Below are 27,994 nucleotides of genomic sequence, written 5' to 3' on the forward strand. Positions count from 1 at the left end.
AGCATAGTCGAACCCAGGCAATCAAATTGAATGCGACCGCAAAAGTTTGGTTGCTTTTTGCTTTCGTTTCAGCATTTTTCGAGCGTCCAGAAATGACCATAGTTTAATTTTTCTTAAATAGTTTGAGTCTTGACAAAATCTCGAGGATTCATCTAATATCTGAGGTGTTCTAATGCACCAGGACCTGGTCTCTAGAAATACCAGTTTCCTTGTCATCTGATGGGCTAAACTTTGCCCCATTTGCACTTTTTCGGCAGCAACTGGAATGGCTTCAAAATCAACACTGGAGAATTTGGCTGGCTTGATTGAGTGATGTGTGCTATTTGGCTTTCTTTTAGGATTCTGTATCACTACATTTAAGTGATCTGGAGCTTCTGCTGGTTTGATACCAAGCGGAGGCATAGCCTGCAAGATGATGACGTTTTTCTGAGCGCAATTATTAACATCAACAGTCACCTTCAAGTGATGAACTCGACCATTCTGAGATTCTCTGTCATGAGAAATGTGATGGTTCCAGTCCAGTTGATTTTAAGAGCATCTCTTGTCGCTACTGGTGAGGATTAGGATGGCTAGAACTGCCATGACGAGTTGCAAGATGCTTCTTTTGTCGTCTCATAAAATGATGTTGACGGACATTGCTGGATGCCGTGACTGGCAGACAAACAATTGAAGCTTATCTTATTACTTCCTCATTGCTATCCTCACTTCATAGCGACTCTCTGATGCTGGTCACAAAACTTATTCATTCTGATGGTGTCATCGATCTGAATTTCTCACACATAAAAACCATTCTTATGAGATCGATTCTTTTCTGTTAAGCACATCTGCTGCTCATGCTTAGATATATGGGGTCTAGAGTCACCTCTAAAACCTGATTCTTTAGTCTTCAATTCTATCGTTGGCAGTTTCGCATGCCTTCTGATATTCAGGATCGAGGTTCCCGAAGAGAAGGAAATGTCACAAATTGTTTTCTACTAACCTTCCGGGTGCCTTGATCGATTCCGAAGTATCCTTGAAGGCTGTGTTGTGTGTAGCTGAGAAATCCATGATTCCTCGACAAGAGCTTACCCAGGATGACTCGATCACTTTTTTTATCTCTGCTCTAGCATGTGAAGCGCTACTTAGTAGTTGATTTCTGTCGTCTACACGTTCATAATGAGTTTAGAAGCATGACTCGTCAAACAATTCTCGAGATACAACAATTTCTGAAGAACGTAATCAGCAGATTAAGCAAAACAATGCTCAAACTTATTCGTTTCATCGCTGAACTCGTCTTGGTTGCGATCGAGGCTAGCACAAAGGTCTCTGACTTGAAAACTTTGCCGTTTCAGAACTCGCAGACAACTTTTTTGAGCTCGTTGAAGCTTCTGCATATTTGATTGAGTTTGACTTTCTGAGTTTCTGCAGTAGGCTTAGCCAGTGGACTTATTTGCTCTAATTGATGAGGCGGAACAGAATGAGATCTTCGCGCTAGATGGAAAGCGACTGTATCAAAATTGAATTTAAGATACTTTAAATACTAATAACTGCGCATAAACCAAGTGAAAAAAAACTATGACAAATTAATATGCGTTTTTAATTGAGTTTTATGAGAACAAATTATCTTATTAATCAAAACGTGCTTTATTTGCTTGAACAAATATTGTTCATCTCGTCACAAAAACCTCAACATTTTTAGAAAAACAAAAATTTTGCGCATCATAATGGATATTGTGTATCATAATGGATATTTTCTTCGGGTTTATAACATATTTCACCGCATAATTCAAAGAATTTGCGAAAAACAATAATGCCACAGCATAAAATTGCAGCTGATCTGAATTACTATTTATTCTCAGAAATTATTGTTCAAACAAACTACAATTGTCTTATTTCTGCAGTTCTGACTAACCTCGTCATAGGTCAGTTCTATAGAAACTTCTTGAGAAGTTGTAGACGCGGGAAGCTGTAAACAATTTTCCAGATAAAGGCATCCTCCAAGTTCTTTTGTCAGTCCTAGAACTTTTCCAGCTCCGACAAGAATTTTTTTCTGCTTGAGCATTGAAACTACATGGTCGACCTGTTCTGAGAAATGGAATGTTTTCAGGACTTGTCCAGTTGTTATTTCCAGCACACTTAGATAGTTGCAACTTCTGGTGTTGTTCCCAACATGGTAGCATAACAACGCATTTACATCAGGATAGTATTCAATTTTTTGACAGGAATCACCTATCGATAATGTTGACCACCCATTCTTCTCCAGGGATGGTGGTAACGGACAGTTTGTGTCCATTTGCTGAATAATTGAACTTTAGATAAACTGATTCTGAAAACAAAAAACAAATAGTTTGATTCATATCCTTTTTCATTCCATTAGCGTTAGTGCTTTCGCGCAATTCAATCCATTCAAGCAAATTTCGTACAGTAGAGAATATATAACTTCTGAGCTTGTTCAAATTACTCCAACAACAACTTTCACAAAGAGGCGTAAGGGAGCTTCGCAACACTTGCTATGCAAAAAACACATTGCGCTACAAAAGACTTGAAAAACATTTTTGCAATTAAGTTGAAAAAATTACTTGAAAATAATTTGAAAAGATGACAAAAAACCGCTAAAAAATTCATGGATATACATCATGTACAGCCTTAAAAAAAATGAAAGTCATTTACAGAGCGGCACCAACATTTCGGTCGAAAACTGAAAAGCCGAAACTGTTGTCATGAAACACTTCATGTACTTACAAAAATTTTACGACCTATCCAATCTGAAACTACACCAATTACACTGACACTATACTTTTAGCCTAATTGTTGTGATTAACTTATTAAATAGATGTGATATGTTTGATGTTTGTGCCTGTTTGTCGAGCGCCCTTAGAGAAATTTCAGAGACAGATCTGTCAAGTAGGTCTCTGGTCTTGGGAGTCTTGTGGTGCGCCGCTGGACCTTCTGGGCTCGGATGAGATGGTTCCTTTTCAGCGAGTTTTATTGATTTTGTATAATTTTTCAATTAAGTTAGTCATAATTTTTTCTTCATCTATGAAACTCCAACCGTTATTATGGCATAAAAATCGCTACAACGAATCAATATCAAAACTCGCTACAACGAATCAGACACATGCACTTGGCGCATTTTATGCGAATGCAGCAACTGTAGAGACCTGAAGAAACTTATATAACTGAAAACTAATCTTTGAACAATGCAAATCTTCCTGAAGTATTGAAATTTAGTGACCCATTTATCTTTGCAGACGACCTAAAATTACTAGCAGTGAATGTAGACACAAAGGACATCCAGCAGGACCTAAAAAGCGTTGAAAACTGGGTAGACAAAAACAAGATGAGTCTGGCACTGGACAAATGTTTTGAAGTCGAATTTAGAGGAAATCAACACGAATTCATTCTTTGTGAAACAGCAGTGGAAAGCTCGAATGTGATAAAGGATCTAGGAATACATGTGTCCAAACATTTAACATGGACAACCCATATTGACTCAAGAATGTCGAAAGCGAATAAAACGTTCTATTGCATCCGCAGAAACTTAGAATTCAAAGTCAAAATGCGCAAAAAACTTGTGTAACATTCGCCCAAATACTACACAGCGACGGAGCGTAGAAAAAGTACCTATTAACGACTGGCAGGTGTCAGTTACCTTAATCCTACTCGCTTTTCACCGTCTCGACCTTGCCAGTTGATTTTCTGGTCTGTCTAGGGCAAAGTAAAAAGTTACCATTTTTAGGCCATCAGTCAAACGACTTTTGATCAGCTTTCGTTTACATGCGAACACAACCACATAGCTGAGTCTCGGATCCTCAGACTACGTGATTGTCATTAAAAACACGGCTCGAACAACCTATTTTAACATATTTTTGTGTGACAGTTTTATATTAAATCCATTGGAGATGGATTGACCCTTTCCTTTTTCTAGCTACTCATATTCTGAAATATTAAACAATGACGGTGTTAATTAAGAGATCTTTGACATTCCAGCAGCTATAAAGTTAGTTTATACAGTCCCTTCACATAGAACAGTCTCTGGGGGACCAAGCCTCCGCTCCCGTAATATTCCTGAGATAACGCTCTTATCTCCTCCACTTTGTGTCCCGGGAGGGTTCCGTGGTATATTTCTTCCCCCACTGAAGCCTCCTTCTCCACCAATATCTGTTGACAAGTGTCTTATCGTGCGTTGTTGCCACGATAAGAGGCTTCGTATTTTCCGTCTCTGGTACGACTGTTTTTCACAATATCTGTCGTTGTTCTGATTTTCGTCACTTTTTCAGTCAAAATGGCCGTCTTTTTCTATTTCTCAGAAATATTCACTCTTCAATCAAAATTTTAAAAATAAAAATTCTAGAATATTCCTACCCTCCTTCGCAATACTTTTTCGTTAGTAAGGCCTCTATTCGTTTTCTTTCGTGTCGCCGGAAGGTTGCGCTGAGCCTATCTGGCGGAATGGCACATACTCCCCGGACAAGTCCCCATCAATGTCCCTATTGATCGCATAACACCGGGTTATCGTCAAGTAGTTATCCAGTTTTCTGTAATCAATCTTACAAATCGCATTAGAAAATGAAATTTATCTACCCCACCTCAACTCACTACGTGTTCACAAATGGCATCGTACTACATCTCACTGCCTTTCAACATTTTCACAAAATTTGCACCATGAGGAGTGTCTTAGATAAAATTTCTTTTCTGACTACTTTACGTCGTCTTGCCATAAAACTTCTTTTCGTTCTTTGTGATTAAAAAGTGGGACGTGGCACGGCCAAGCACCCGTTAAAATTAACTTAACACTACTCACCAAGTATAATCAGTCATTTATGCGGTCCTTTCAATATTAAAACTAAGAAACTCTGTGGCTAGGAAAGTTATTGAGTTACCCACCCTTCTCGAGCGAGTTTACTAAAACTTACCATGTCGCCACACAGTGAATTTGTGTCTTACACAGGTTAAAAACTTCAGTCGTGAATAAATAGGTAAATGTACTCACCTAGATTCCTCATATACATACATAAATAGCCATAACTAAAATCAAGAATTTCAACAATTTTAACAATTGCAACATTTTCAAAGTTTGGTTTGACCAAACTAGATCAAAACAAAAAGTTTCACAAGTTCAATAATCAAAACTTGGTTAATTGGTTTAAGTTTTAGCACACAAAGACAATCAAGTTTTTCTCCTTCTCTTCTCTTCTTTGGTCACCTTCATTCCATCACTTCTCCATCTTGATCTTCGCTGTCTTCCAACACTTTCTCCAGCAAGTCATATATATCATATGACCTCTTCGACATTCTGGCCAACCTCACGCACTTTGGCACAGAGAAAAGTTGGTCAATCAACACCTGCTGCGTCCTCGCATCCATCACCACCATGTGTGTAGGATATCTACTACTGCAATATGGTGCGGAGCTTGAACCCACCAGATACTTTGAACCAGTCGGTTTATGATAGGCCTCACTATTTTTCAGATTCATCTCGTTCTCCAGAGCTTCTCTCCAGCCTCCGATCTTCTGCTCTGTCTGCAATGCTCCAGGGAATACTTCCACGCTGAGGGACGTCACTAGCTCATGGGCACGCTCCAGGCGCTCAAGCGATTCAATCGAACTCGTCATGCTGCAAAATCCCAAGGCTGTGATCAAATTTACGTCCGTCACCCCATGACAGTCCGCGACCAACTCCATACCACTTTTATCCGACATGCTCAGTCTTCCGTACAATCGTGCCAGTTGCCGATGCTGCTCGCTCAGCGTAACCAGGCAGTGTCCCAGGTTACAAACATGTCCTTCCATCCCACTGTGTTGAGCCAAGCATGTGCCTTGCTTCAACCAATTACTCGATGGACCTTCCTCGGACAGCTCCGTGGATGGGTTGCTCTTCCGCTTCGTCAATCTCATGGCCAGCAGATGATGTATCATGGCCAGATCATGTAAACTCGCGTCATCACCTAGGTCTAACGTGATATCCGCCGTCATGTCCCAGATTAAACCGGCATTAGGATGAGGGCACCAAGAAGGCTTCATGAGTTCCCACATCGTCACTAGACTGGTTTTCAAGGGACCGTCCCAAGAACCACAATCAAAACTCACTTGCCCCTTTAGCTCGGGAACCGAGGGTTCGACCACTCATTCTTCCAAAATAATTCCCAGCTTGGGTTGTTCCACCATCAGCATCCCAGTTTCTTTAATACGTTCAACCCAGAAATTGAGTACTATGACTTGCTCATAGTCGAAGTACGCTTCCCTGGCTTCTTCATTCACAAAGGGATTATACGCCATCCCCGGTATGCCAGACACATATTGGAATGACTTCAGTTTCCCTAGTGTTGCAAACTCTTTTTGTCCTCTGACCGCTTCAATCAACTCCCGGCTCACTTTCAATTCTTTGTTGGAATAACTTCTCACCTCTTCCAACTTGCAATAGCTTTCCATATCATTCGACTCCTTGCTTGGCACAGTCAATGGCATGTCCTGATATAGTTCCAGGTGTGCCCTAAGGAAGTTCCTTTCACAATCAACTCCCTTTTGCCGAATGATCTTTATGCATTCTCCCAAAACAGGAGTGGGGATACGATCCACCACGAACCTGACAAAGCAAAGGGCATCCTTACGCTTAGCCCATGCTATCGCAGAATCGTCTTTCGAAATCAACGCTCGCAGAGCTTCCATCAACTCCAGTTCCTGTTCCCGTGATTTCGAATCATTACTGGCTTCATACTCCGCTCTCTTGATGCCCAACAAGCACCAAGCCAACCGTACTTGCAGATCAGTTCTCACGCAAGGATGAGCCAGGTATGCCGCCACTGTAGCAGGTGCATGCATCGCCTCGTCGAAGTATCTCTGGAGGGCCGCCCTCCAGGAGATTTCTAGTAATTTTTCCAATCCGACTTCGTTCGCTTCAGAGGACATTACCGTGCCGTATTCTTTTCGATTTAAGTTTGAGTTCTCCGTGAGCTCTTTCAGATATTCCTGCATGGCTCGCTTCTCGCTCCAAGCCATCAGGTGCCCTCTCGCGGAGTTTCTCGCTTTCAACATTTCCACATAACCTCCTGCTGGATCTCCCATGTGGACTGATTCTGGCACAGTAACTCGACTGTACTCGACCACGTCGAGTTATACTTCCAGCTTCAACTTGGCTATGTTGGTCCGCGAGGGCCTGTAATCTTCAAGTCCTCCAGATCCACATTGACTGATGATCTCCATCTCTAATTTAGTATCTGCCAGGGTTCGTGCTGTTTTCTTTGATCTTACGGCAGTCGTGGTCAGACCAGCCAAGAGCATAGGGGGTATCAGATTCTCTTTTTCTCCCCCTGTCAGCGTTGCACTATCTCCTTGCCCGCTCTCGCCTTAACGACCTGCGCTCGTTAAAGAGGTCACCACTGCGTTGGCTCTCGACTTCACCACTCTCGGGTTCATGGCTCGACTTCCTGTCTTCCCTTTTAGTCGCTTCAGCCCCTTCCTGGCTCGTCTAACAGGTAATTTCTTTGCAACCTGCTGATCATCGGCACTGTCTTCTGTTACTGACTCGGTCAGAACATCCGACTCCACGGAGTTCACTATTTTCTCCAGGACCTCACGCATGATGGGTTGGTTCAACCCCACCTTCTTTATGGACTGCGTCCCATATCGCCTTATCACGTCCCATGACCTTTCCATGAAGTTCACTCGGCTCAAGGTTGCCCCTGTCTTGCCTTCTAGTTCACTTTGATATCTCTCCCATTCCTCTTCCGGTAGCGTACTCAGGAAGGATACCCTCATTGACTCTTCGATTTTTCTCCTCCTCGGTGACTCATGGAGCAATCTTTGCGGATCCCTGCTTCGGCACTTTCTCGCCTGACTTATTGGGTCCATCGGGGATAAGTCGGCCGACGCCTCCTTTGTAGGGGACATAAAAGACGATGGCGTCATCAGCAATAGACTCCCATCGACTTCCCCATCGTCGTCTTCGCTGAACCTGTATTCTAGCAAGTCTCTCTCCAACGCTCCTAGATCCGTTTCACCCGGTTTTCCCGTCTTTCCCTCGATGTCGTTATCGTTATCGTCCTGATCCATCAATTCATCGTCATCTGCATCAAGTTTTGGCTTGGGTCCTGAAGGGCCTTGTCGTGTGTCTATGCCCGAGTCCGGCCGCGCCGGTACGGTCATGTCTCCTGCGTGATAAAACAATTCATCGTTCACCAGGAACTCAACAGACTCCTCGCCATGTAGTGCTAGGTCCTCTATCGTTATATATGAGCCCCCTCTGCTCTCCTTTGCCACTTCCATCATCACTACCTTCACTTCTCCTGACCACTTCAGTCTTGATAAGTCATCCGTGGGAGAATACACTTCGTTCCACATTTCGGCCGAGACCTCTGGTCTCCTGGAAGGTAGTGCCTTGATCTTCTTCCTACTCCAAGCATTAGGAAATGAGAAGTCGAACGTGTGCGCGGCTGCCACATTCCAGCCGATGAAGCGCGGCTCCATCCCTTCACTCCACTTCAACATTCTCTTTTCTGCATCACGAGCTGCTCCGATGCGAGGGGCAATGATGGGAGATGTGACTCCCAACAACATCCTCCTTATCGGTGGATATCGAGGGCATTGGTCCGGCAGCGGCCTGGACCCAGATAGCCACGCTTGCTGGTTCTCTTTGGCGTGTGCATAGGCCTCTGGTAAGAATGGCACTCCCATAGCCGCTCCCGTATCCTTTACTACTGGTCTTAAGTTCCAAAGCTTCGGGTTGAACTGGATATGAGAAAGTTCCTCACGGCCCATTCGGCATTTGAAGTGGTTGTTGAAATCCATCAACATCCAACCTGGCTCCGCTATTCTTCCGAACAGCCTATCGTCACTGGCCAGCCCTCTCAACTCACTCTGTTCTACCCAGTTCAGTACGGAACAGTCCACGACTGAGACCAGGTTGACGTACAACACTGAATTCCTGTACGCCTTAACTTGTACATCCGGGAACGCAAAAGACATCACCGGTCCATACACCACTGTGACGAATTCCCGCAGTCCGTGGACCAGAGCCAACGGATCAATCCGCATCATGACAGCTAGGTCCGTCAGTAAGGGCATGCCACAATACTGCTTACTTTCGCCCGCATTCGTCGCCACCTTATCTTCTCCCGTGACGCTTCTGTTCTATTGTAAGAGGTATTGAAGCAGGAGAGTCCTCCAGTCTTTCATCTTCTTGAGCGAGGCGGTTTCCAACTGTGCATTGAACTCACGACTCGGTCCCTGTAGTTGTTCAGGGTAACGTAACAGCACAAGCAAATCACCCAGTCGACCGTAGGTCATAGCAATCAGAGTCAGGAGTCCATCCAATCTCAAATCGGCTAACGCTTGGGTGAAGAGATTCGCCGGCCCCTTCACGAAATTTTCGTGACCAAATGTCACGTACAAGGCTAATACCAGGCCAATCGATAATTTCCTGATGTCTCTGACAAAACTCGCAATCAAGTTCCGGGATGCCCTAGGATAGCACGTCGATAGGAAGGATGGCGTCCATCCCACTCCCATTCCTCCCAAGATAGCATCCGATCGTTCGTACTGTGCCCTCGTGGCTAGCACGTCAGCTTGGAACTTGTCCAGTGACATCGTGTTTACGTCCTGCATTAGTTTCAACATCCTGCCCCCAGTTAACTCCCGGGCATCAAACAGGTTTTTCAGGTACACGTGTATCTCCTTTATCACTGCCGGCGCGTGCTCGAACGCGTCCTCACCCAAGGTGCACAGCCTTGGTGACAAGTACAACCATATGTTGTTGTGCGGCTTCGTGCGCAAAGCCATTGCCATGAGATCTTCTTCGGCTGCTGTCATGTTCTTCCTGACTGTCATGCCCAGCTCATTCTCGGCCTGATCCATCTGTCTGAATCACAGATCATCAGCCACCTGTTGCACTAACAGATGATCGTCATCCACCCCTGGTCTTAGTTTCAGCAATCTGGCAAAGTTGGACAGCTCCAACCCCAGAACGTCGTCTAGCACCAACCGAGTCGTGCTACAATCTCTGAGCCCCTGTATGGCATTCGAAATGTCAGCCCAAATGGCGGGAAGCTCAGATCGGGACGGGTAGTAATTGTCCGGGTCCACTACTCTGTTTGGGGCAGGAATTATCACATTGAACCTCCCCTCTGCGATTGTTGTGACCATTGTGTATACAAATTGAAGGGGTTCTGGTAATGCAGCGTACCCTGGTGACAACACAAAGACCACCTTCACTACATTTTGGGTGGAGCGTTGTCTTGCTGCTGCCTCTACCTCAGCCATCGCCGAGAGCAGTGTCATTATCGCCTCCCCTATGACCTCGTTACTCGGGATCGACCCATCCGTCAGGCGTGACAATAAGCCCCTGCTTTGCAGATGATCATTTGAGCCTGCAACCACTATGACCTGCGGCTCCATACTGACCACCCTTCGCACACTTATCATCATGCCGATTGCCTGTCCCCAGTCCAACTTAGGTGCCGTCAAGAAAATCACGTCGGGCAAAAAGAGGGAACGGGGCGTGTAGAGATAATCGGAACTGGCCACGATCAGATACTTTGCGGCTTTCATCTCTAAGGGATCGTAAGCAGCGAACAGGCCATCGCCTATTGGGGCCTTCAGTTTCCCATATCTCTGTTCATCTCCATCTACCGTAGTCGTTCTGGGGTAGTCCCTTGAATACTCGCCAGGCGTCTGACCGGGTGGTTTAGCGAACTGCCTGTACATCTTATGATGCTTGTTATTGGGCTTATTTTCTGCCTGAAACTTGCCCCTTCGAGCAGGTGGCGTCAATTCCCGGGCTCTCTAACTGACGTCTGTAAGGGATTGTGTGTTCAAAGGTCCAAAAGTATTGTCCTGAGGCAACCCGTTCAAGTCTGCATGTCGGAGCGTAGTCGTAGAGCTGAACTGCTCCTGTTCTGCTAGCAGCCAATCCACGCCTGGTATCCGATACAATCGCGACACCGTGGGACTTTCTCCGCCAATCATTCTCATCGCGTCCTCCCGACACGTCAGGGTATTCATGTTCAGCTTCGTGGACATGTCCGTCTTATACTGTCCCCAATGACTAGGGTCTGATCGATTCCAAAGCAGCAGGCTGCCTGGTTCAACTCCTTCCGCAGGCACGGCGCTCGTAGACGATCCTGCTGCTGGAGCAGGGTTCGCCGTGGCGGGTGGATCATTCCTCCTAGACACTGTCTGGGAGTTATTTCTGTTTTGAACCACTGATCTGCCGAGTCGGCTTTCAAGCGGTTGTATTCTGGGAGGAGGAGCAGTCCCCATCCTCTCTCTCACGTTTGAGCTAGGAGCGGTGGGTGCGGCTACAACCGTCTCCATTGCCAAGGGCCCTAGGCGGTTGACGAGGGACTCGGGCACGCTTGCCCTTATTCTGCTTCCTCCGGTCGTTGAACTGGCCCGAGCCAGAGAACTGGTCGCCCTCGACTCCTGCTCCATTTCTCTCAATTGCGTCTGAAATATATCATTCATCCAGTGTCTCCCTCGTTGGGTGTTGAAATGTATCCCATCTTTGGTAAGCGCAACATGATCAATCATGCGCAGCGTGTTTTCGATATCCAGAAGTCGCAACTCGCCAGGGTTGTTTCTCACCAGATTACGGATCATTTCATTCCACCGTGTCACGTTGCCGTTCATGAAATCTGCCACTGTGGTGCCCATCAGCGGGTTTTGTGGTATCGTGCACAGCACCACAAACCTGGGCCTGTACTTCTCCTTCAGTTCATTCAGGAGGCATACCAGCAGAGGCTCTCACTTGCACTCGGGGGTCACTGGGGCTCTCGAGACGTCATTTGTTCCTAGCATTATCACCAGTGTATCCAGGTGATCCTCGCTTTGGAATTCCATCATCTTGATGACCTGAGCCACTGAAGCTCCTCCAAAGGACAAGGTGGTTGTCTGACCATAGACGAAGATCTCATTCAGATCCCTCACCAAACTGTCTCCTATGATCAGGTGGCGAATCCCTGGGGGAATCACCTGGTCGCTCGTAGCGGGGTTCCAGCTCATGTCATTCAGGCAAGCTCGAGGATGCTCTGCAGCTACTTGCGTGAACTGGTGCCGTGTCATCAGGTTCTTCCTGATATCTACCACGCGGGACTTTTGATAGGTTCTGCCATGCGCAGTCCCCGAGGGCACTATTGTGTGGCGTGCTCGCTCCGAGCTATTTGATGAGTGATCACGACGCTGGGAAGGAACGATCCTACCCAATGTCCGTCCAGTGGTCCGGTTGATCTCCTCCATTGTCGCTCGGGCCACTTGGTTGAACAATTATTGGAACTGAGGGGCGAGGTAAGTGTCAGAAGGGTCTGGTATCGTGAACCTTTGACTAGAAGCAGACGGTCGTGTCTGCTGAGGAGCCTCGGGCTCTCTCGATGCACGCAAATCCAGAACCTCGGTCCCTCTCGATACACACAGCTCCTGAGCTGTTGTCCCGGGGCGTGTGTCGTTGGATCCCTCCGAGGATCTCATGCTCGCCAGAACTTCCGGTGACACTTGGCTCACCTTGGCCATATACAGCTCCTTCAGGTGCTTTATTTCATCCTCCTTATAAGCCACCTGTAGATCTTCGTATTTCTTCTTCCATTCGTCTCTTTCTCGAGCTATTGCCCTATACTCCTGGAGTTTGGCACACAGCTCGCTCTGATCTTTCTCCTTCTTTTCCAGCGTCTCGATCGTCTCCGACGTCTGGATCTCTATCTCACTCACCCTCATTTTCTTCAAAGGAGGAGCAGCTGTAGGAGAGTCGACCGAATGTGACAGGCCTGGCCCAGCACGTTGTCTCTTCGCTCCGATGAGTGGCTGCGCCGGTTGGACTGGTAAGGGCATCTCACCTAGCCGGTGGTCCTTCTGCTCACCTAGTCCTGGCTCACGAGCCAGGTCGTGGCCAGACATTTCTCCACGCCTCCATCTCATCAGTCGGTTTCGGCCTCTCTCGGCGGTGCCGGACTCACCGAAGGCCAACATCAACACGACTTCCGTAGGGCGATTCCCTCGACCCTCTCGTCCTAGTGCATTAAGGAGCGCGACCACAAACATCGCCAACCCCGGGTCTTCTCGTGTGAAATCACAATCGATCAGCCGCTGATAGATCTCGTCTAGAGTCGCTCCTAGACTCGCTGAGAGGAATTCTATGAGTTCGTTCGTGTCACCCATTTCTTATCGTGTTGATTCTTGCTGTCGTGTATTGTCTTCTTGTGTCGTTTCGATTCAATGGATTCAATAAACAATCTTCGATCAATCAAGATCTAAAAAACAAGTCGCGACTTAGAACCATCATTTTTGGATACAACATCATTCAATTCTTCAAAACTCTCCATTGAAATTCTTTTTTCAATTCTGATTTAAAAATTTAGCACCAAGGTGGATCGTCCACCTTTACCTTTGTCAGAGTAGCACGAATGTGCGCTGTCACCTTGATGACCTGGAGTGCCCCAGGTCTTTTATGACACAAACATAAAACATATCATAACAATAACATAACATAAACACATAAACATCACACACCTACACTATCACATAAAAACATAATCCCTAATACTGTACCTAAAACCTAACCTAACCTAAACTTGACTCTAATTCCTGTCGAATAACTTAATAAAAACCACTTATCGCCGAGCGCATTTCTTAGCATATGCTCAGATAGTATTTTTTATGTAAGTAAACTTCTATGTCAGTCTCTGAAAATATCACATGTACAAGTGCGTACAACTCTCTCGGATGTAGCTTTCCCCTATTAGGATCGTATACTGGCAACGAGAGAGAGGTCACTCCTCTCTCAACCAAAAAATCCCTAAGTCGAGTCAAGGCCAATACCAAGCTCTTTGGATCTACGTGTTGCCTATTAGTGGCCTTGGTAACCAGGAAACACAAATATTTCCCTGGTATCTGTGATGCAACAGGGGGAAGCGCTATCATCCCTCCCACACCAGGCCTCTGTTTCCACAAAAATTCGACCCATCATTTGGCGATCTTGCTCTTCGTGAGATCGCCAAATGATCGCATGCTTCTTCCGCCGATGCTGTCATGCAGGGTGCTGCTTCCGCATACTTCGTAAAATGGTCGATCATTACCAGCACCTGGTTATAGCCCGTTGCTGTCATACAGATTTTCTGATGATCAATTTGCACCACTTCGTTGAAACCTGACGACTCTATTGACTGTAGGGGGAACCTCAGCTTCCTGGGATCCTTCGCCTGCTGACATGACAGGCATACTACTATCCTGTCTACAACGAAGTCCTCGCCATACGGATTGTATTTCTTCTGGTTTTTTCCTCTCTTGCTCTGGCGTGTTTCCATAGTGAGAGGAAAGTCAGGCTGTATTCCTTTGTCAATTTCGGTTTGTTCCGGGCATTCCCAGTCTTCTTCGGCATAAGGTAGAGTTTCATCGTCCACCTCTACTCGTTCGGTCAACTCGAGATCCAGTGGTAGACCGCAATCGTCCACCACCTCATTCCCGTCGTTCTTGTCGCGAGTACCCCTTTCATTCACTTCACAAGCAGGATCCACTATCAAATAGTCTCCATCTTGCATGTCCGCTGGGATGCACCAATCCTCTGACGAGGCATTGTGTGGTTTGATATTCTCGTAATGAGCTGCTCTTCCAGTGCTCAATCGATAAAAACGACCTCCTTGGTGCACCTCTGTTATCTGAAATGGACCACGCCATTTCTTTAATAATTTCTTGGTTCCTTTTGGTGGAACCACTTCCTGGAACACCCAGACGTAGTCGCCAACTGAGTAGGCCTTTGCATCAGCTGTCCTTTTGTCAAACCTCCTTTTTTGTCTAATCTGCGCCTGTTGCGTATTCCTCCTGCATAAGTCATTGAGGTCCTGCTGTCTTCTAATAACATCCCGCACGTACGTTTGCGGTGCTGTCCTCTTCCCCTCATATTCAGGGTAGAAAAACGTCAACGGGAGCGCTTTTTCATGACCCGTTAACATCATGTGCGGACTTATTCCCGTGGTGGAATAATCCGTGCTGTTGTAAGCACCCATCACTTGCGGCAGGTGCTTGTCCCAGTCATCCATGTAACGCGAGCAATAGACTCTCAGCATGGATACCAGTGTGCGATTTTGCCTCTCGACTAGGCCATTCGTTTGCGGGTGATAAGTGGTCGAGTGGGCCTGCGCTACCTGCGACCTTTTCATCAACTCCTTCGTGAGATCGCCCACTGGAACGTGATGGGGCAGCCATGCCTCGCTATCCACACATTTATCAAATGATCGCATGCTTCTTCCGCCGATGCTGTCATGCAGGGTGCTGCTTCCGCATACTTCGTAAAATGGTCGATCATTACCAGCACCTGGTTATAGCCCGTTGCTGTCATACAGATTTTCTGATGATCAATTTGCACCACTTCGTTGAAACCTGACGACTCTATTGACTGTAGGGGGAACCTCAGCTTCCTGGGATCCTTCGCCTGCTGACATGACAGGCATGCTGCGATCCACTTCTCACAAGCCTTCTTCAATCCCGGCCATTCGAATCGTTTCTGTATCCTGTTATACACTTTGTCCACGCCTTGATGGCCCATCTGATCATGTGAGCGAAAGAGCAATTCGGTCTGATACAACTGTGGTAACACTATTGAATTGTATTTATAGAGGACCTTGTCCTCCTCTTTCCGTTTGCAGGCTACGATTCCGTCCTTGTTCAGGTACAACAAGTCGTTTCGCTTCAGGTAGAATTGCTTCAGGATTTTGTAGCTGTCTTCTTCCAAATCTCCCTTGTCAGGTGCTCCATTCTCGATCCATCTCTTCAGACTGCTCGTCATTCTATCATTTCGTTGAGCCCTTAGGAGATCCGACAGCCTGTACCTGGCTTTCAAATACGTCTTCACCACGTTCATTTGCCCACTCATCATCTCCGGAGCATGAGCATCGTCCATCAACTTGACACACCATATCTTTTTCAAAGGCGTCGCTTCCTGCACAGATGGTTCCAGATTGGTACGGACGACCGTACCATGTGGCAGCAATCTGGTTGGGCGTTTCGAAACTGCTATCAGCTCGAGCTCGTCTGCGGCATTATCTACCACAGTGCCCTCTTCATCTGAGGTGTATCTGTCCCTGTCTGGATCCTGATGTGTTTCTCGGTCCAGCCCACGCTGCTTCCAGTCTACCAATAAGGAGTGGATTGCGATCTCTGACATATCGGAATTGGAAGTTGTTTCAGACGTGTTGTCCCAGGACTGGGGTCCCGAGTCAACACTTGAGTCGACTGATTCTCCAACATCATATTCCAAGTTGTCTGAGATGTTTATCGACTCCCCGGACAAAACTCTGTCCATCGGTCGCTTTGAACCCGACTCCCCGGACAAAATTCTGCCCCTAGGTGGTCTAGTCAACCTCTCCCCGGACAAGTCGTCCTGCACGGGCTCAAAGGTGTCCGACTCCTCAGACGAGTCGTCCTTGACTGGCTCGAAGGTATCAGACTCCACGGACATTGTCTCGTCCACGGACGAACAATCTGGGCTCGGCTCGTATTCCTCTTTTGCATTCGTGAAGTGCACTCTCCTCGTGGAGCTAGATTTCGACCTGATCCTGACTTCCTCAGTAGTTTGGTTCTGATTCAGTGTTCCATATTCAGTGAACGAAGTTCTCAACAAGACCTCCTTCGGCATCGAGCTCACCAACTGGTTGACAATCGACCTGCAATCCCGTTCAACGCCTCGGCTGCGAATGGACACTGGCCTCTTCTCTGTTCTCTCAGTGACAGTCAACCGCTGCATGGTCTCCATCCATTCACGATCATGCCTATCCACTTCCCTGTCCAACAAGTCACGGAGTCTTCCCATGACGTCCGGCGCCACGTTCACCGTCCTGTTCAATAGAGCCATGCTGTTTATACCCAGCCTGGTTAGTTCTTGCTGTACCAAGTTGGATCGGAATAGCAGATCCAACGGAACGGGCTCGCCTCTAGCTAAAAGCTTTATCTCCGCGGCCGTCTCCACTGGAAGGTCAGGGTGTCCAGGTATAGGATGTCCTGACTTGTCTAACCACCTAGTAAGTGGCAGCTTGTCGTAGGTTTCTTTGTCCAGAAAGGAAAACCCGTCTTTGATCTCTGATTGGTTAGCCTGTCTCTCCTTGAGGCGCTCATAAAATTCTGTCTTTTTACTGAGGCTATCTGCGTTCTGGTGTTTGTCACGAGTACGGTGCTCTATGATCATGTGGTATCCATCCAGGCGCACGATCCAACGACCAATATAGCTTTGGTCCATCGAATAGGTTTTCAGCCGGGCAAGGGCACGGTTATCCACACGTAACTTGAAGGGAGCACTCCCCAAGTAGGCCCTGTATTTTTCCACGAAAGTGATCACCGCAAACACCTCCGCTTTTGGTGCGCCGTACTTCATTTCAGTATCACTCAGGACTTTACTCCCGTAGGCTATCGGACGAAGAACCGTTCTCCCGTTACACTCCTGCTCCTGGTGAAGTATGCCCGATATAGCAACCACTGATGCATCCGTGTCCAGCACGAACATCCCCTTCTCTGTTGGCATGCCGAGGACCGTTCACGTTTGATGTTTTCAAGTGAAACTTGTGCCTCATCAGTCCAGGTGAACTTTTTGCCCTTGTTTCTCATCAACCTCTGCATGGGGTATATTTTGTCAGCATACCCCTTGATGAACTCTCGATAATAATTTGCAAATCCCAGAAAACTCATCAGCTGTGTATCTGTTTTAGGTGCCTTCCAGGTCAGCACCGCTTCAACCGCTTCGGGATCTGGTCTCACTCCATTTTTGTCAACCAGGCGGCCCAGATACTTTATGGAATCCCTGAGGATTTCACACTTAGAGGGTTTGCATTTCAGACCCGCCTGCTTCATGCAAGAAAACACCTCCTCCAACCTCTCTATGTGATCTTCTAAGGTTGGTGTTGCAATCACGACATCATCGACATAACACATGATGAGATTCCCGTATTTCTTAGTGACGCTCGTGAGTGCCTGGGCCATCAGTCGCTGGAATGTGGCCGTCGCGTTGCACAATCCGAATGGCATCCTCTTCCACTGGAACAGTCCCAGCTCACACGCGAAGCCTGTTTTCTCTCGATCTTGCTTTCTGAGTGGCACTTGCCAGAATGCAGAGCCCAAATCCAACGTGGTGAAGAACTTCGCGTCTCCCAGCTTGGATAGGCTCTCATCGATGCGGGGAATTGGGTATGCGTCCTTTATAGTCACTGCGTTCAGATAACGGAAATCACAACAAAATCTGAGTTGTCCCCCTTTCTTTTTCGCCATGACCACGCCACAAGCCCATGGGGACTTCGACGGCTCGATCATGTCGTACTCCATTAACATCTCGATTTCCTTCCTACACGCTTCTGACTTGTTTGGGGTCATTCTTCTCGCCCCTTCCCTATGAGGTACCGAGCCCTCTTCTATCTCAATCTCGTGCTCTACAAAATTGCAACAACCTATGTCAGCCTTATGTTTCGAAAAAACGTCTGCGTTCCGATTTAGCAACGCTCTGAGCGAATCTAGTTCCTTGTCTGATATTTTACCCTTCAGATGTTCTATCTCAGGTAGGACAGGTTTATTCACTGCTAACTCTGCCTCCGTCGGTCTCTCAGGGAAGTTGGAACAACTAGACAGCCCATCATCTGTTTCCGACTTCATTGAAAACAATTTCCTAGAAGATTTCAATTCATTCACTCTTTTCATTATACATTCTTGGTTCGCATGCAATGGACATTTAGTTACATCAAACTTTTTCAAGTTCTCCACACTCTGAAAGTCTGTGTTCAGAGGCAAAGCGTAGCCAAGTTTCTTTCCCCTCTGTATTGTCACTGTTGTTGCTTCTGTGTTCAATAACACACTCACACACAGTCCGCTCTGAGTGAGTGAGACGCTTCTTCCTAAAATAGCCGAGCTTTTACTGTTTGGATTTGGCACCAGAGACACCTGTCTGTCATTGCTGAGTTCATTCAAGTTCCTCATCCTAAACGTCGCTACTACGACTTGGTTTGGTTTTAATCTAACTTTTCGATCCAGAAAAATCGGCACCTTGGCCTGGTTAATTAAGATCTTATTAAGGGGTCTTTTTTCATACTTTCTCTCAGGATCCTTGATCCTAATCAATCCGTCATTGAGATCGATCGTGACGTCAAAGTTGCGAACGAAATCCCTTCCTAGGATGAACTGGTCGGATTCGTCCAAATTCTCTACTACTAGGAAGCTCATCCAAAGATGTCTTCCTCCGAGCTGCAGTGAAATGATTCGGGTTCGTCCGGCGACATAGATCGCTCCCTGATTGGCAGCTGCCAACCTGATGTTTGTCGGTATGAGATCCGACCTTTCGAAACCCAAGTCGGTACAAGTTTTGACTGGCATGGCACTAACCACTGCTCCCGTGTCTAGCAGTCCCTTTACTGAAAGTTGTCTGCCTTGCACGTCCAGAACGTGTGCGGCCAGATCGGCCTCGCAACCAATATGCACCGCATCTTGTTCGAGCATCGCGTTGTGTCCGATTCGTCTAACCTTCAGCTCCTCTTGACCAATGTATATCCGGCCAATCTGATCGTTCGCATCAGTTATGCGAGCTTTCGTGTAGATATTGATGCCATCCACATTCATCAGGATCGGGTAAGGGCCATGGACATCGATATAATGTCCGTCCACTTTCATCAGCCTCGGACCTCCCGTTATGAGCAGCGCTCGCACTGCCCTGGAGTCCAGATTGGGATCCTTCTCCTTCAGGTAGTCGGCATAGATATCCAGGTGGACTAGTGTAATCTCGGATGGTTCACTCAAGTTCTTGACCACCTCGTGCCCTGCGACTGAGATGATGGACATTATTTTGGTCCCCGCCTTCGTCATGCCGAAAGTCTTACCAGATATAACGTTCAGTTTTAGTCCCTGTTTCTTGGGTTCGTCTTTGTCTTCCACTTTTGTCGTTTTACCCAGAACATTAAAACTTTCCCGAAGATCTGTGCTCTCCAGCTCCGACCTTACCCATTGCTCCACTTCTTTCGTGGCTAGGTCCTGTTTGACATTCTGCAACGCTGTCCTTGCCGCCAGGCCGTAATCCACCTTGAGTGGGCTAGACGACTCTGCTTCGAGGTTCGAGGCTACCACCTCGTCAGGCCATGTCCTAACCTTTTTGGTCGTGAAGGTGCTCGGTGTCGTCTCCTTTCTCCGAGATTCAGCCTCGTTCATCAGACGTGCTCGACTGGCCTTGACCCCCGAAAGCGCCTCTTCGTGGCGGGGATGTTTCGCGTCCGCTACTGCGTCCCAAAATTGAGTACAATCCGACTTGAAGTGTCCTTCCAAATTACAGAAGAAACACCTCGGACCATATTTCATGATGAGCCCTCTGACATACTCTTCATGATCCTCGTCGGTCGCGTCGGCGTCCTCGAGAAAGTAGCCTATGGCCTTCATGTTCTGTTTGTATGCAGAACACGCAGAAACGTGATGGTCCATCGAACCACAATTCGCACACGACCTCCTCTTGTCTATGTCATCGCGAGGTTTGTACCAACTGGAATTCGCACCAGTGTTTGTCCCGCTATAGTTGCCATAATTGCTGTAACGATTTTGCGCCCTCGGTTTTATGAGTAAATACTCGCGTGACTTCATACGTAAGTCGTCAGGCGTGGGTACCTGGTCAAGCGACAGGGTGAAGTGAGTGGCCAACATCGTCTTCAACTCCTCACTCCTTACTCCATCCATGAACTTCGAAGCAATCGCCAAGTTTCGCTCGGATATTCTCTCATCCGGGTTGCTTCTCCTCCTGAGCAATTCAAGGTCGTCCAAGAATTTATCTATTGATTCTTCATCTCTTTGACGCCTCTTCTCGAACTTCACCATAGCCTGGTGACCTTGTACTCCAGAGCCGAAACGATTCAGCAGGATGTCGAATATCTTGCGAGCGCTGTCTCTCTCATTGGCTCTTTTCGCCATTACACAACTTAATGCAGTACCCTCCAGGTTGCTCGTCAGCGCGCTGCACTCTTGTTTCTTGGAGAGATTCTCTTCCTCAAAGTGTAACTTCATCACCTCTATCCAAGTATCAATGCAGCCGTCTGACTCGTCTTTATATGACTTCGGCTTTTTCAGTGTCCTTCTTGACATCTCTCCTCTCTCGGTTGACTTCGAGAGCTTGGTGATGAATGTTTCAAGAGATCTGTTCAGAGGCTCAAACATTGAGGCATACATCGTCGTGTCTTGTGAGACTGTAGTCAGATCTGGTACTGAACTGACTTGTGGCACGGTTGGCAATCTTGTCTCCGGGGTGGCATCTGCCTCCGGCGGGACTGGACTCGTCCAGCCAGGCCTCTTGGGGCTGCCCTTGGCCGCTCCTTGTTTCTATGTTCGTAGTTCGTTCTCGAGCCTTGCTGGGCTCTGGCATTGCCGCCCGTACCATCTCCAACATTCGCATGGCGTGAGCGCTCCCTTGGGTTGGAATGCTCCTGCCAACTACTCCCATTCAGGATCGCGTCAAGCTTCCGCATCATTAAGTCAGACTTTGCATCTAACCTCTTCTCCAGGCTAGTCATCGTGTGGGCATAGGTACTATCATGATCGTTCAACAATCGTTCGATCTCTCTGGTCATCCTAGCCTCTCTTTCGTATGACTCCTTGTTTGCTTGTGCCAGGCTCTCCGCCAGGCATTGATCGGTGTTGCGAATCAACTGAGCTTGATCAACCCTCGCCTGCGACTTCACGTGCGTTAGTTCATCTCTCAGATTCTCTTGACCCTTGTGAGCTCTCTCATCAACCTGATCTATTCTTTTAGTCATGTCCCGTCTCAGTTCATCTAGACCATTCATTACGCCAGCGAACATGTCACTTATGTCGCCAGTGGCCCCAAATGACGGGGTTAGTCCCAGAGTAGATGAGGTCAACTGCGGCTGCAGCCTGGTGCTTGATGACGCACCGCCTTTTTGCGTGCTCATGGACGTCATTAATCTGTCGAAGGTTGATGACGCTCCCATCGTTATCCCATCTGACATGGGTCTGGTCGGCGAGGCTGATAACGCCTTCCCGTTCTTATCGTTCCTTGGGCACGGTGTGAAGTTCACATCCGGATGGGATGTCTCCGGGTAGTCATAACTGGAAGTTAAACCTACAGTTGGTAGTGACGCCATGCGCTCGCCGTACAATGACTTCCAACTCTTCTTGGCCTTCGAACCCGGTTGTTCTTCACTCGGGCTTATACTCGACATCATTGCGTTGTTGCTCTGCTTGGCCAGAGATGAGTGGGTACTAGCCGAATGTGAGTATTCTCCCCTCCACCTGTGACTCTTGGTCTCCGATTTGGACATTCCCTTGAATAGGACTTCCTCTCGCGGCTCGACCTCGGAACGCTCCGAGGTCTCCTCCGTCCTTTCGACTTCCTCCCGCTCGAGGTCCTCGCTCGGCTCAAAGTCGGGTCGAATGAGCGTCTGTTCTTCCTCGTCAAAGGGGTCCACCAGCGTTTCGCTCGCGGTTCCGGTTTCGGCGCTCCGCCTTTGATCGCCATCGAGGTTTTTCTCGCTCCTCAATCTCATTTCGCTCACTGAAAGATCAGGTTGACCTTTAGTCGATTCGTTTTCGGCAAACACGTCAGAGGCGCTGCTAAATGAGGACTGGCTACGCCTAGTTTTAAATTTTCGCGTGCTGCCTTTACTCAGCCTGGGAATCTTAGTAGTCGATCCTAACGAGTCCCTGCGCTGCATGCTTTGTTACAAAAACAATTTTCGTATGATTTAATGGCGATGCACACGTACCGCAAACAAATTCAAGTTAAATCTCGTAAGTATCAAGAGTGTCTCTTAGTTTTCTCAATGACAATATTAGTGACTCCGTTAGAGTTACACACACACACAGGGCCTGCTCAGTATTGATATAATGCTAGCTCAACCCTGTCGTATATTATAACAGTATCACAAAATTTTCACAAGATAAAATCAACACACCAAACACAATAGATAATCAGATAAGAATATCCTACAGGTGACAGCGACCTTTTGTCAGTATCAATTTATCGCCACACAATTTATCAAGTCACTGCTTTGTTAAAATTAAACAATCTTTGATAAAAAGCAGTGATGACTCAGAAACAGATCAATAAAACTTAGTCTTAAAGAAAAAAGACTTCCCTCAATCGGAACGATCCGAAAGAACAAAGCCCAGGACACAGTTTTCTCAAGTGGGTGTGTATTTGCTTAATACACCCACCGAGGTCTTCTTTTAGGTGCCCTGTGATTGCCCGAGCTGTCCTATTAAATGGGTCAAGGCAACCTCTGATCGAAAATTTCCAAAGTCTATGAAAAAGCTCTCCCACACCCGGACTGCTCCAAGTGCACGAGAGTAGGGAACAACTTTTCTTCTCAAGTGAGTGTGTATTTGCCTAATACACTCACCGAGGTATTCCTTTATTTGTTCCCGGATTGCCCGAACTTTCCTATTAAGTAGCTCAAGGCAACCACACAACCAAAATCACAATCAAAAAAAAATTTTGTTCGGGTACTTCTGATACACCCGATCTAGAATCCAAAGTTGATCACAAATTTCCGGGTCAAAATGGGCTCTTATGATCTTAATAAGTGCGCCTAATATCCTAATATGATTTAAATTAAATGGATATTTTCCTTTTCCCAAATTGCCACAGAAGATTTCCTCAAGTTTCTAACTTTGGCTTGTTTAGAAGGTTTAAGACACTCCGGAGGGTTACTTCGGAGGGTTGTTAAGACACTTAGCCTACTTCGGAGGGTACCTTAATCACCCAAGTCACTTCGGAGGGTCCCCCTAAATTTACTAAGGAGGGTCAATAAGATGCTTAATATGCTCCGGAGGCTTACTTCGGAGGGTACCTCCAAAATTTTCAAATTTCTGAGCTTCACTCAGAAGGGCCTTCAATTGACTTCAGGAAGCGTCAAAACAAGCTAAATTCTCTATCAGGGGGGCCGTCTTAACTTCTTTGGATAACCTCGTGGAAATTTTCCACTAAGGAGGGTTGCTATGGGCCTTAGCTGACTCCAGAGGGTTACCTCGGAGGGTTCCTCAAAAATCAAGAAAAAAGGTTATGTTCCCGCAACAAAGTCTCCAAAAGCGGTATACCTGACTTAAAACTAGGTTGGCTGACACGGTCAACCTTCTCAGTTGAATAAAAAGATGTTTTGATAAAATTTTCTGCCGCTCGGAGGGTTGCCCGTAATTTGGACCCTCCGAACCAACAAATTCTAAAAAAAATTTCTTTTCCGAGATTATCAACCCAAAAACGGTTGCGGTCCGGAAAAGTGGTCCCAAATGTCGAATTATGGTACCAAAATTATCCCGATCGGATAACTAGTCTTTGAGAAATTGCCAAAAACGTGTTTGTCCAAATGGCCCTTTTTCACCACCTATATAGGTTCTGAGAAACTTTTTCCGCAATTCCTATCGAAAGTGCCTAAAAATAATTGAAACGAGCGTAGTAGCCCTGTACAGCACTGGAATAGTGCAAAAAACCGGACGGATCAAAATTGGTTTGGAGACAAAAATTTGGCCCAATAACTATTAAATTTGGACCCTCCGATTCCTCCCTTTTCCGATCCTTAAGTCGTTAGCTCTATCTACGGAGCTGATCGGAGGGTTACTCAAGAATTTCTCTAGTATACGAGCACGTTATGCTAGCACGCTCCTAACGCAAAAAATTTTATTGCTCTAACTCTAAAAACTCAAAAACTCGATCCCCAAAACAGATTGACAAAATCCGGAAAATTATCGAAATTTTGACCGAAAAATTTTGGTTTTTTCCAACTTCTACTGAGTCTTTTCTCACGCGGTTTCCTTAGTTAGGGGGATCGAACTACGTAGCTACTCCCTATATAAAAGCTTTTTGTTGTTCGGAAAAGCTCGGATATCCAAAAATTAGGGGGTCTACAGTTTGATCGAAAATCGATGATTTTCGACAAAATTGGGTGTTTTTTGGGTCTAACTTAGGAGATAAGTAAAATGTAATAAGGATAATAACCTATTAGTAGTCGTTAATGAATAGTACTATACCCTCCTTTGCACCAAAATACCCGAATTAAGACCCTTAACTCGGAAATTTGTAATCGATGGAGGGTACAATCGGACCGCGCCAATCGTGCCCCCCACCACTTAAGTTTTAATGAAATAGTACCCGAACCATACTAAAATTGCTTCAACGATACCCAACAGTCGTTGCGGATGTTGTCCTTGATGTCCCTGTTGAGTGTGAACACGCTGATCAGCTTGCCACTCTACCCTCCGGTCACCGGCAAAATCATCATTAACGTGCTTAAACACTCAAATTACACTCGAGGGAGGGTATCCAACCCTTCACCAAAACACACAATCTTTCTATCAGAAACGATATAAATCAATCTGAAACAACAACAAATAGGAAGGTCAGATCACATCTCGTCCGGAAACAACATATCAACTGTCACTTTACATTTTTAACTGTTTTTGGTCTTTTTTGGATTTTTTACTGTTTTTTGTACTTTTTTGTTTTCAAATAATTTTATTTTTGGCTTTTTCTTGGTTATACACTATTCTTGTTTGGTTTTACGCTTTCTCTTTAATTGTTTTTTGTCCCGGGACCTCGGGACAAGCGGGTTCATGACTTCCCACCTAACCCTCCGGCCCCCGGAATTTTCGGTGTTAACTAAGTTAAAAAACTAAATTGTACTGGACGGAGGGTACGCACCTTCCCCCTAGTGCAATAGCGGTCATTAAGGCCTCTAACTCGGGCATACGCCCGGAGCGGAGGGTTCGTCGCTGAAACGCTTGCTGATCATGATGGTCTTATGCCTTTGACAGGCCCACCCAGGAGCGCCATAAAAACGTCTATGTAACATTCGCCCAAATACTACACAGCGACGGAGCGTAGAAAAAGTACCTATTAACGACTGGAAGGCGTCAGTTACCTTAATCCTACTCGCTTTTCACCGTCTCGACCTTGCCAGTTGATTTTCTGGTCTGTCTAGGGCAAAGTAAAAAGTTACCATTTTTAGGCCATCAGTCAAACGACTTTTGATCAGCTTTCGTTTACATGCGAACACAACCACATAGCTGAGTCTCGGATCCTCAGACTAAGTGATTGTCATTAAAAACACGGCTCGAACAACCTATTTTAACATATTTTTGTGTGACAGTTTTATATTTAATCCATTGGAGATGGATTGACCCTTTCCTTTTTCTAGCTACTCATATTCTGAAATATTAAACAATGACGGTGTTAATTAAGAGATCTTTGACATTCCAGCAGCTATAAAGTTAGTTTATACAGTCCCTTCACATAGAACAGTCTCTGGGGACCAAGCCTCCGCTCCCGTAATATTCCTGAGATAACGCTCTTATCTCCTCTACTTTGTGTCCCGGGAGGGTTCCGTGGTATATTTCTTCCCCCACTGAAGCCTCCTTCTCCACCAATATCTGTTGACAAGTGTCTTATCGTGCGTTGTTGCCACGATAAGAGGCTTTGTATTTTCCGTCTCTGGTACGACTGTTTTTCACAATATCTGTCGTTGTTCTGATTTTCGTCACTTTTTCAGTCAAAATGGCCGTTTTTCGTATTTCTGAGAAATATTCTTCTTCCAGACGAAATTTTAAAAATAAAATTTCTAGAATATTCCGACCCTCCTTCGCAATACTTTTTCGTCAATAAGGCCTTTAGTCGTTCTTTTTTACGTCGCCGGAAGGTTGTGCTGTGCCAGTCTGGCAGAATGGCACATAGGTCTGTACAAATCCTTAATACTTCCTGTTCTAACGTATGGTCTAATTATTTGCAACATCTCAAGAAGCGACTTAGGGAGATTCGAAAGGTTCCAAAAGTAAGTCTTAAAATGGATCACGAGAAACGCATCTGACTATACAGAGCAGCTGAGATTGTTAAACATCCTGCCTCTGGCATTTTTTCTCCAGCTGAACGAGTTACTGATGATGGCGAAATTCATGCATGAAGAAAACGATCACATTAAGCTCCCAGCAAAAATTGAAATTCCAGGAAGAATGAAAGAAATGTTCAACCTAAACAAGACCAGAACTGAAAAAGCTAGAGGGGAGTTTACATTCAGGACGTGCCGTCTAATAAACCGACTAAACCAGAAAATTGAATTTCGAGAAATGCGAGGCTTAAAGCGAAGATTGATACAAATGATGTGGAACTTTTTCGACGATCAATTCTCAGAACAAAACAAGTGCACATGGGTTCTCTTCTGTGACTGCTACATGTGCCGAAATAAGTGGACAAAATTTTGAGAACTTTGGGGATATCATCCCATCAGTATCCTACTGAAAATTCACAACAACAACAACAACAACAACAACAACAACAACAACAACAACAAACAAAATACAGGGTTTTATGCGAACCCTTGGATTATATTCCTAAACCCTTTCTTATGATTATTATGATTATTATTATTATTATTATTATTATGATTATTATTAATAATTCAGTCCCCTTGTGTCCAGTCAAACTTCCTTTTATGAACACTTACGCCGCGCCATCAAGATGAGGAAAATGTGCCATTCTGCCAGATAGGCACAGCGCAACCTTCCGGCGACACGAAAGAAAACGAATAAAGGCCTTAGTAACGAAAAAGTATTGCGAAGGAGGGTAGAAATTTTCTAGAATTTTTATTTTTAAAATTTCGATTGAAGAGTGAATATTTCTGAGAAATAGAAAAAGACGGCCATTTTGACTGAAAGGGACAAAAAAACAGAACAACGACAAATATTGTGGAAAACGGTCGCACAAGAGACGAGAAATACGAAGCTTCTTATCGTGCCAACAACAAACGATAAAAGACTCCTAGCAGTGGATATTAGTGGAGAAGGACACTTCAGTGGGGAAGGAATATTCCACGGAACCCTCCCATGCCACAAATTGGGAGAGATAACAGCGTTATCTCGGGAAGATTTTGGGAGCGGAGGCTTGGTCCCCCAGAGACTGTTGTATGTTAAGGGATTATATAGAACTGACTTTGTAGCTACTTGGATGTCGTAGAACTTTGAATTAACACCGGTATTATTGATATTTTAGAATATGAGTAACTAGAAAGAGGAAAGGGTCAATCCATCT

General features: G+C 46.0%; 2 protein-coding genes across 2 annotated transcripts in view; one reads left to right on the forward strand and one right to left on the reverse strand.

The window, feature by feature from the left end:
• The window catches only part of LOC134844966 (baculoviral IAP repeat-containing protein 6-like), a 116,384-nt gene extending 114,083 nt beyond the window's left edge, over positions 1 to 2,301 (reverse strand). Inside the window, exon 1 of the mRNA XM_063861794.1 lies at positions 1,892 to 2,301. Coding sequence (XP_063717864.1) covers positions 1,892 to 2,272 — 381 coding nt within the window. The 5' untranslated portion in view covers positions 2,273 to 2,301. The remainder of the gene's footprint in view (positions 1 to 1,891) is intronic.
• Positions 2,302 to 2,789: 488 nt separating this feature from the next.
• Positions 2,790 to 27,994, forward strand: part of LOC134845266 (protein PALS2-like) — a 187,557-nt gene continuing 162,352 nt past the window's right edge. Inside the window, exon 1 of the mRNA XM_063862212.1 lies at positions 2,790 to 2,814. The gene's annotated coding sequence lies outside the window, so the exon portion shown is untranslated. The remainder of the gene's footprint in view (positions 2,815 to 27,994) is intronic.

This window comes from Symsagittifera roscoffensis, chromosome 4, assembly GCF_963678635.1.
Source record: "Symsagittifera roscoffensis chromosome 4, txSymRosc1.1, whole genome shotgun sequence".
Lineage (NCBI taxonomy): Eukaryota > Metazoa > Xenacoelomorpha > Acoela > Convolutidae > Symsagittifera > Symsagittifera roscoffensis.